Raw genomic sequence first — 9,859 nt, forward strand, 5'->3', positions numbered from 1 at the left:
TAGCTTGAACTCCCTCACTAGGTGTAGAAGCCTCAAGGAAGAAAGTTGTCAGGCTAAGGCCATCAAAGAAGAGGGAAGGGAAACACTGAGGGTGAGAAAGAGAGAACTGATGACTTCTGATTTCTTGGGTCCAGTCACTGAGATCTTTGTGTTTGCTCTGAGTCTTGTGTCCTGGATTCCCAGAATCATTTCAATGAGTCTCCCTTTTCCTTGAAGCCAGTTGGAGTAGGGCTCCTCTCAATTTTGGTTCAGACTTGGTTCTAGATCCTTCACTCCCACTCACAAACAGAGACAACCATTTGTTTCAGCACCATTAAGAGTGAAACCCTTTATTCTTTATTGAGAATAGGGTATGCAGACCACCAAACACAGTTCACCAGCATCCTGGGCAGGAGTGCCCATAGTGTGAGTGTGTGTGTGTTATGAGTGGCCTTACTGATTCCTGAACACTCCAAGCATTTACACTGCCCGTGCCAGGCCAATCCTGTCATTTCCTCGATCAAAGACTGAGAAATACAGTCTCAGGAAGACGTCACCCAGGATCCAGGTCTCTGTAGATGGACTCACAGTGGTCTCTTGAAAGCTGCTATAGCAGCAGCCTCTAGAATCCTGGAGGAGTCAGAGACACACACCAGTCAGCGTGAGCCCTTACTGGTGACTCCCCCCAATATCCAAACCCAGCACAATCCTTTGTTTTATTTCCCTCTTTTGGTAAGTATCAAGGGGTTTTCTCAGCATCAGGGGATATGAGAGTTCATCCAAAACCAAAGAGGGCCAAGACATGAGGTTGCCATGAGAAAGGGTGTGGTGGAGCGGAGGACTGGGAGTGGAGAAACAGAGGAATGAAAAACAAAGTCCTACTGTGGAGCATAAGAAACTATATTCAATATTCAGTGATAAATCACATGAAAAAGAATAAGAAAATATATATTTTTATGTGTATAACTGAGTCACATTGCTGTGCAGCAGAACTTAGTGCAACACTGAAGATTAGCCACACTTTAGTATAATTTTTTCAAAAAGAACAAGTGAGTCCATAGCTCTCCTCACTCCCTATATCTTTCCTTCTGACTCCTGCTCCTTGTTTTCTCCGCAGAGAATGCTGGTTCTCCTCCTGCATCCCCACAATCCATACTTTATTAAAAAACTTTATTTTGTATTTGAGTACAGCTGATTAACAATAATCTGAATTTCAGGTGGACAGTAAAGGGACTCAACCGTATGTATCCAAGTATCCTGGTCCCAAAGACACCACTCCCATCCAGGCTGTCATATAACTGAGCGGAGTTCCTGGTGCTACACAGTAACTCATTGTTGGTTATCCATCTTAAATAGAGCAGTGCCCAAACACGTTCCTGAAGACTTAACTCAGGAGTGCTGTGAAGCCTCCTTCAGCCCACAGTCACTCTCTTTGGCCACTCCAGGCTTGGTTGGGTAACGTACTCTGGTTCCCCATCCCCACTGGTCAGTCTGTAGCCCTCATCACCCCTAGTAAGTCCCCAGTGCCCCAGTGCAGATCACCTTGAGATGCCATTTGCATGGAATCCCGTGCAGTTTTGCCTAGAACCAAGCAAGCATCCATAAAGCTCAATAAGTTTCTGGTTTTAGAATTCCTGAAATTCCCTCTTTTCCTCAGAGCCTTCTTTGAACCCATCAGCCTGCTCTGAACTACCACTAAGAGCTGACATGAAGCCTCCACCCAGTGCTAGGGCTGAGCAGTCACAGTGAATCCTTTATTCATATTAGCATCCAACCTCCCCACAGAGGGGTCGGATACCCCCACAACTCACAAAGGGGGCACCTGGCTGGAGCAAGGGGAAGATGAAGCCAAGAACTAGGCTGACCATATAATTTATCATTCAAACCAGGAAAACTTTGAGAAGGGAAGGGAGACTGTGAACTTATACTGGAACATCACACTGGGACTATCCCCAGCCATTCTTCTTGTAACATGGCCTATTTCAGGGACTGCTAGTGCTGAATTCCATGTTCATGCACTTACGGGTTCAGATTGAATTGAAGCTCTTTGAGGACTGAGGACCTTAGTGTTCCCCTCTACTTTTGACTCCCACCATGCCATATGGTGTGGCCTCTCCACATTTATTTCAGGAAGATCAGTGTCCCACACGGCCCTTTATTCTCAAGTGATTGGTTTTGTGGGAGGCACTGGCCCAGCCACAGGGCTCAGCAGCATCTGCAATGGTTTATCATGGCCTCCAGAGGGCGCACTCCTCCCAGCAGCAGCCCAAGAGTTCCCGCAAGCTCCAGTTTGAGAACCAAACTTCAGTATTTTCCCCTTACCTTGAGGATGTAGGCTCGAGCTGGCACTCGGTAGTTGATACCGTTTATGGTGAAGGTAATAGAGGGCAGGGTATCGACTGCAGAACATGAAACGTAGTGCTGTTAGAGAGAGAGGGTGAGAGGTTGGCCCTGGAGATCCTTGTTGTGTGTGGAGACTGGGAGTGACCCTGGGGCATGACCCTTCACCTTGAAACCCCGTAGAGTGGCACCGATGAGCTTCTGGATGTTATCAACCAGTGTTTTTGGGCCTTTGATCATTGATACCCCGGTGTCAACAACGGCCTCACAGCCGCCAGAACAAGCAATAACCTTTCTTCTCATGGAGATGCTGAGAGACAAAGGAAGAAAGTGGGCATCAAGGTCACTCTGAGTCTCCCCAGAGTTGCCCCCTTCCCGACTGTCTCCTAAACAGCCCTTCATCTCTTGGCCTCTTTTCCTTTGCTCTAGACACAGCACCTTTCTTGACATCCTCGAATGCAGTACTTGAATACACCAGGATCTTTTGTACCTTGACAGAAGCTAGCTGGTCTTCCTTTCTAGAAGACTCCACTCCACTTTGACTAGCAAATTTCTTCTCATCTTCCAGATTCCAGCTTTATTGTATTGTTTTTGGAAAGTCTTTCCCCCGGTGTTTATCAGTCTCCTGTCTTAGTCACTCTCTGTAGACCCTTCCTCGTGTCTGCTGCTGCTACTGCTGCTAACTCACTTCAGTCGTGTCTGAGTCTGTGCGACTTCATACAGGGCAGCCTACCAGGCTCTACCATCCCTTGGATTTTCCAGGCAAGAGTACTGGAGTGAGTTGACATTGCCTTCTCCTCCTCATATCTAGCGTGTACCAAAGTCACAATTCACTATGTGGGCAAGTCACTTCATGTACATCTGCCTTCTTAAATGTGAGGGTGAGTTTTACTCTCCTTGCCTCCCTTAAGTGCCTGGCACACGGTGGAAGCCCAATGCTTGTCTGCTCAATGAATGAATGAAGACTGAGACAACAATAAGAAACCTCCAGACAGCTGTATCTGATGGGGAACAAATAATGGGTCGCACACAGAGTGAAGATGGAGATTCACAGGGGCAGCAGATTCTCATAATGATGGGATAGAGATGAGCAGGAGAGGAGACCCTCTGGGAGAGGGTGTCTCCCAGCACTGCTCCTACAACCAGCTCAGACCCTGAGACCCTGGCAAGGAAATACATGTCTAGCCCACAGGAACTCCAAAGCTTTTGTCTGAGGGTATGACACAGAATCCTATCAATTGTGCCTCTTGTCCTCAGGTCACTGCTGTATCCCACCTTCCTGATTCTCTGTAATAGCCTCTGTCCTACTGTGTGCCCAAGAACTTGTGTCTTTTTTTTAGTTGCTTTCACGTCTTAAGACTGCAGCCAACCTCTCTCCACTGCTGGGTAGCTGCTCCCTAAGAAGACCAGTTTTCCCCATTTTCTCACTGTCCCTGTTTTTAAAATGACATTTATCTGTACTGAGAACTTCCGATGTCCTAGGTAGCCCTGGACAGTTGGTCATCTTATCATAACTCTGTTCAGGCTGGAGAAATTCTCCCTGATCCTCTATTCACCACACTGTAGAGTCTTCTAACCATGCTCCCCACCTCAAAGGTCAGTGGGTGCAGCATTCTCTCAGCTGCACAGACCTCTTTGGTGCCTTTTAGGACCCTGGTCAGAGCCATAATCAGAAGGCCTGGGGGTTATAAACCCATGGGTTGTTTGTGTATCTATATGCTTGTGTGTTTTCTTGTATGTGTGTTTGTATGTGTCTCTGTGTGTGCTTGTGTGTCTCTGACTAGCTATGCATGATTTTATGTGTTGCTGTGTATGTTTATGTGTATCTGCTTGTATGCTTCCATGTGTCTGTGTATCTGTCTGTGTTGTTGTGGGTGGTGTATATGTCTGTGTGACTGTGTGTCTGTGAATGCATTTGTGTGTGTCTGCCTATGTCCATGTACAGAAGTGGGAGCATCACTTGGGCTGACCCTCAGAGGGAGAGGCTTACCAGTCCATGTGTACAATCCAGTCACCCGCTTCAATCAATGGTACCCATTTGAGCTCTCCCTTGTAGTAGCGGTGGTCCACCCCACCAAACATCACCACACTGCCCTCCTGCTCGTCTCTGTAGAGAGAAGTGATGGGGGGATCCTTGGAGGACAGTAACAGCAGCACTTTCTGAGAGCTGCGCTTGTCCACCCATCAAGGCTCTAATAAGATCCCCATGTGCAGATGCAGAAATCGAGTCTAGGAGAGATTGAGATCCAGACTGAGGTCTGTTACTGGTTAATGAGTTGCACAGAGGAGGTTAGAAGCTGAATCACTTGGCTGGGCTCCACCCACTCTGTCTTCTGAAGACACCCTGGACCTCCAGCGACCTGAGTGCTCAGACACCCTCAGAGGACAGGGTGCTGAAGTGTTTTGGCTTTCCCATAGTCCACCTTGTCATTTTTCAGGAAAATCAAGGCCTTGGAGTTCTAAGGGTGTGGGTTCAAGTCACCCAGTGTTGGCTCCAATGGCATGTGACCTCTAATGTCAAAAGGTCCCCAAGCTCAGAAGGGACTCCACTTCTGCTCTCCCTTTCTTGAAATGCCTCATATTTTCTTGAACAATGGGTCCCACACTTTTGTGTCCCATACTTTTGCTTCTCACTGGGTCCTACAAATTGGGTAGCTGGTCCTGGGCTCCCAATGAAATGTTAATGAGGAAGGAAAGATATCCACCATCCTTCTCCTTCCTTCCTTATCAAATTCATAAGCAAATCCTAATGCCTTTTCCTTCAACTTGTTTCCTGTTGCCTTCCATTAGCCTTCCTCCTCACTCACCCCCTAGACCACACTACTGGTCTTGACCCCAGGAGTAGGGTTGTGCTCCAATAAACCTTTATTTATAAAAGCCAAGGGTGAAGCCAGGTAGGGTCTTGGGTCCATAGTTATCCTGGGTTAGATTATCTCTCAGATACTTCATATTCAAGTGTTGTATACATTTTTGTGCAACTGAAAGAATCTTATAGCTAATTTGGAGAAAGGGATTGCCCATTTCAGACTTACTTGCTCAAATAGAAGGCAAAAACAGGCTCAGAAATGGCACCTTCATTCTTCAGCTTGTCAAAGATGGGGATGGCTCCAGAGAAGGATATGTTGGGGTAGTTCAAGCCCAAGACGCCATCAAAAGGTATACCCTCAAACCCGGATTCTGTCATGCTTAGACCAAACGGCTGGTCAGTGCTTACAAGGTCCCCAATCTGTGGGAGGGAAGAGTGTTCCCACTTACAGATACGTGAAGTGGGACTAGGACTGCAGTGGGATGCATTGCCATTAGATCCTCAAAGAAGAATTGAGGCTGGGCTCTGTCTTTGGTGGCCAACAGATGGTTAGATCAAGCTGGGAGGGGAATTTGGGTTCAATTTGAGAGAGGCTGTGAATTTTATAACATCTGGCCCTCTGTAAAATACCACCTGAATGAGTCAAATTGGCCTCTTGGCTTCTCTACAGGTGGAGCAACAGGGGTCAGGCCAGGTCCCATTGGTGCCACTTTATGGACAAAACAATCGAGAGCAAGATAGCCTTCTCTTTGGCTTCACTGTGACCTAATGACAGGAATGGACTGCATTATCTGTGATGTACTGTGGATTCTGCATCTGTCCAGGAAGACAGAAGCCGAAAACACAATCTTGCTTGCAAGGTTCTATGAAATTACTGCCTGGGGAAATCACTTTTGGGGATATGTGTAGACTTCTGTGAGTGTGTATGGGAGAGAAAGAGAGAGAGACGGGAACTACTCAAGGATTTTGGGGGAAGCAGGCCATAGGTTTATTAGACTCTCAAGGGTCCTCTAGGGTGAGAATTCATTAATCAGGCCCCTTGACTTCTCAGGTCCCCAGTTTCCCACTCTGGATACCTGAAGCCCTTGACTTCCCCCAAGGTCCCCAGACCAGTTTTATTCTGTCCCCAAACACCCCACAGCAACTTCAGTCCTGAAAAGCCAGCCTAATTCCATCTTTTACCACATGTGTGCCCTCAGCAAGGTCCTTTCTGTCTGCACCTCAGTTTCCTCATATGTCTCATGAGCTAATCAGAATAACTGCTGTGTGGGGTTGTTGCAGGATTAAACCAGTTATCACCTGAAAGTGCCTGGAACAGTCTGTGAATATAAAAGTGGGTGCTTTCCCCCCTCTTCTCGCTCCCAGCAAAATGAACCTTGAACTACACATGGGCAGAGGAGCTGCAAGTCCACACTTCAAACCACTCTCTGGATTAGCTAATCTGTTTGCTCGTGTGTCACCATGGGCGCTGCCTCCCCAGAGACAGGATCCTGTGGATAAGATGGTCAGTATCTATGGGAGTTAGGATAGGAAGGGTCCTGGCAGGTGGTCCTGCGTCAGTTTTGTCAGCAGTGGTCACTCCATAGCCACTCCTGACTCAGCATATGTTACACTGTTACCCGAACTGTGTCATGAGCAACAATTCCTTCCATTGTCCCAGATCCGTATTCAATGCTGAAGGTCTTATTGGTAAGCCAGAATGTGGAAGACTGAAGATGTCTGAACCTAAAGTGTTTAGCTGCAGACACAAGATATGAATGTTATCAGGTGCCAAGGATGGAAACAGGGAGGCAGGGCAAGTGAAGGATGGTCCGGGTATGGGGTGTCTGTACTCACAACAGGCTGGACTGGTGCAAAAGTCGGAGGGAACCCACAAGTCAGATGAGCCTGTGTCAAAGACAACCAGGAATTCCTGAGGGGGTGTTCCAATGGTGATGTTACCCATGTAGAACAACTACAGGGAGAAAGAGGGAGTGGGTTAGTGCAGAATTGGCTACCCTCTATTCCCACACTGCTGCCTCCCTCGGGGTGTCACATATCTCTTGAGATCACTTTCTAACCACCGTGAAGCTCACAGACTTTGGTCACAGAGGTATCTGCATTTGATATATTTGTCCTGTGCTACACTGTATGCAGAATATTGACTCTATGACCAGACATTCAAGTGGTACCTCCTGCATTGGAAGCCCAGAGGCATAACCACTGGGCCTCCAGGACCGCTGGACACCTAGGGAAGTCCTGGTGCCTTTATTTGAGAAGCTCTGTAGTCTCTTCAAACCCAGCCTTAGCACCCGCTTCTCCAGGAGGTCCTTCTTGTTCAAACCCAGGCACTCCCTCCAAACTCAGACCACATCCAATCAACACCACACAGGTGACCCTTTCATTTGACATGTATTTACTCTTCGCCTATCTCTCAGGCTGGCATGGGAATTCTTGAAGACAAAGTAAGTCCTTTGTCTAATCTGAAAACAGTAACCACAGTGATTCTTATGGCCATACAAGGAATACAGGTTCACTAACTTTATATTGCTGTCTTTCTTGCATCTATGAAAACTGAATTCCTCTGCCTGGGGATTCACAATTGCTTTGCAGTTGGCCCTACCTTTTGATCAGTGATGGTTCACTCTTCATCTGTAACTGAGTGGCTCACTTAGTTCAGAAGGAACAATCGCCCTCAAACTAATGACACATCTTTGACACAGAAATGGATATTTACCTGCCGCCTGGTAATTGCCAGGCCCAGTCACAAAGACCAACAGTTAAGGATGAGAGTGACTTCTCCTCTGGTGGGGGGTCCCTGTTTTCCAATGTCTCTGCCTCCTGCAGGAACCCCAACCCCAATATCCCACCTGGCACCTCCAGATGAGCCCCAGTGCTAGGCTAGAGCACCAGGGGGTGCTGTAGAGCACCATCCTCCCAAAATACTCACATCCCTGATGTTTCTCAGCGGGTGAATAGTTAGATTTGAGCCATGAAAAGAAATCTGGGACAGTCTGTAAGCATGCTCCTTCAGGAAATTGTTCAGCATGTTTTTTCCACTGAGGGTTTTTGTCATGGTCTTCACTCTCCTTAGAGGTATTCTTTCACCGAGCATTTGACAAAAAAACAAAGAAGATGCTAGAATTAGTTGTCAGTGTTAAGGTATAACTGTCATTGTAATGGCCCTGTGTATTTTCTAATCATTTTTATGAGGCACTTTATTGTCAGAATTTTATGCATATACCATGGCAAAGACATAGACTTGAATACAGGTTCCATTCTGCAATCTTGGGTAAGCTATATGATCATGTGGTGTCTCAGTCTCCCCTTTAGTAAAATGGTGGAATGTAATGATACAAACCCTCCAAATAGGATATCTTGGGGATAAGTGAAGTGATGGATATAAGGTACCTGATAAATAGGAAGTCTCAAAAATTACAGCCATTAGCATTTCTTTTGCCATCCCACTCATTCCTTCTCATAGAACCTCAAGGAAGGAGGTAGAAGGGGAACTCTTATCTTCTTTTACAAGGGAGCAATTTGAAATGCAAGAGGTTTCTGAATTGGCTGTGGTCACACTGCTTGTCAGATATAAAGCAGTGTATGTAAAACAGTGTATCTTTCTCCAAGTTGAAAGAGAAGAGTTGAACGAAGAATCCAAGATACAGGGAACAAATAAGGGAAATTCAGAGGCTTGAGAAGGAAGTAAGAGTCAAATGAACAATTAAAAGCAAACAACACAAAGAAAAATACACTCCCGGTGACTTCCAAAGAGATGGAGAAATAAATGACAGCGATACCGAGATGCAGACATAGGCATATACACACTGAAGTAGACAGGGAAAAAAGAGGATGTGTTGAATAAAATGTAGAAAAGTGTTATTCCACAGGACCACATCGACATCTGCATAGACTGTGCCCTGAACAGTTGAAAGGAGTTGCATTTTCAATAGGTCGTGACATGACTGGACCCTAAGATTGTGCAACCCAAATCTACACCAAGACCTTGGGATCCACAGTTCCTATAGCAAGTTACTTGTCAATACATAAGAGTTGAACTTTAAGACTCTTAGGGAAATACTCCATTCCCTTCTAAACCTGATGGCTGGAAGAATAATCAGATGAAAAGAAAAATCCGAGAAAGGAACATGATGTGGCTTACAGTCCCCATACTTACTTGACTACGCACTCTGAGAAGGCCACCAGCCCTAGGAGCACAAGCCACTTCATGCTTCTTTCCTGCATCCAAGTACTCAGGGAAGTTTGGGTTCTTAGCATGTAGTGGTGACCAGGAGCCCCAAGTTATATATGCTCTGACCTACCCGAGTTTTCCCCTTTAGGCCACTAAAAGATCTGAAAAAACACAAAGCTCTAGATAAAATCTTTACCTTCATCAGTGTCCTTGGTGAGTAGCCTTTGAAGCTTCTCAGAATACAGAGAATTGAACTGCAATCTCTTCCTTGAACCTTGGCTGGAAAATCAAACTAATCTGCATGGACATCTAAGAAGACAGGGAACCTTGCCTACATGGAGAAAAAACTGCTAAGAACATCATTAAAATGGATACTAGGGGCCATGATCGACATTCATGGATTCATGTCATTTTCCTAGCCACTTCATGAGATATGCATTGCTGTCTTCATTGGAGACGAGATTGCTAGGAGGATAAGTGGTCAAATGGCAAAGTGAAGACCTCAGGGGCAGCCCAGGGACATACAACTGGCTTTAGGTAGTGGGTCTAATTGCCGGGGACCA

General features: G+C 46.3%; 1 protein-coding gene across 1 annotated transcript; it reads right to left on the reverse strand.

Moving 5' to 3' along the window:
- Nucleotides 1-301: 301 nt before the first annotated feature.
- LOC104985996 (pregnancy-associated glycoprotein 1-like) lies at nt 302-9,334 on the reverse strand. Its single transcript, XM_010836400.1, has 9 exons — nt 9,282-9,334; nt 8,055-8,205; nt 6,962-7,079; nt 6,745-6,863; nt 5,352-5,545; nt 4,310-4,426; nt 2,488-2,629; nt 2,302-2,400; nt 302-609 (listed from the first exon to the last, which is right to left on the reverse strand). Exons 1-9 carry the CDS (start codon nt 9,332-9,334, stop codon nt 460-462), a joined length of 1,143 nt encoding a protein of 380 aa, XP_010834702.1. The 3' UTR covers nt 302-459.
- Nucleotides 9,335-9,859: the final 525 nt, after the last annotated feature.

Source organism: Bison bison, unplaced genomic scaffold, assembly GCF_000754665.1.
Source record: "Bison bison bison isolate TAMUID 2011002044 unplaced genomic scaffold, Bison_UMD1.0 scf7180017845664, whole genome shotgun sequence".
In the NCBI taxonomy this organism is placed as follows: Eukaryota; Metazoa; Chordata; class Mammalia; order Artiodactyla; family Bovidae; genus Bison; species Bison bison.

Bases quoted from the DNA above. Each gene is read 5' to 3' on its own strand.
- LOC104985996 (XM_010836400.1), bottom strand. From the start codon at position 9,334: ATGAAGTGGCTTGTGCTCCTAGGGCTGGTGGCCTTCTCAGAGTGCGTA. The intron at 7,080-8,054 runs GTGAGTATTTTG...TTCTCCCTGTAG, and splicing joins CGCTGAGAAACATCAGGGAT to TTGTTCTACATGGGTAACAT. The intron at 6,864-6,961 runs GTGAGTACAGAC...TTGTGTCTGCAG, and splicing joins TTGCACCAGTCCAGCCTGTT to CTAAACACTTTAGGTTCAGA.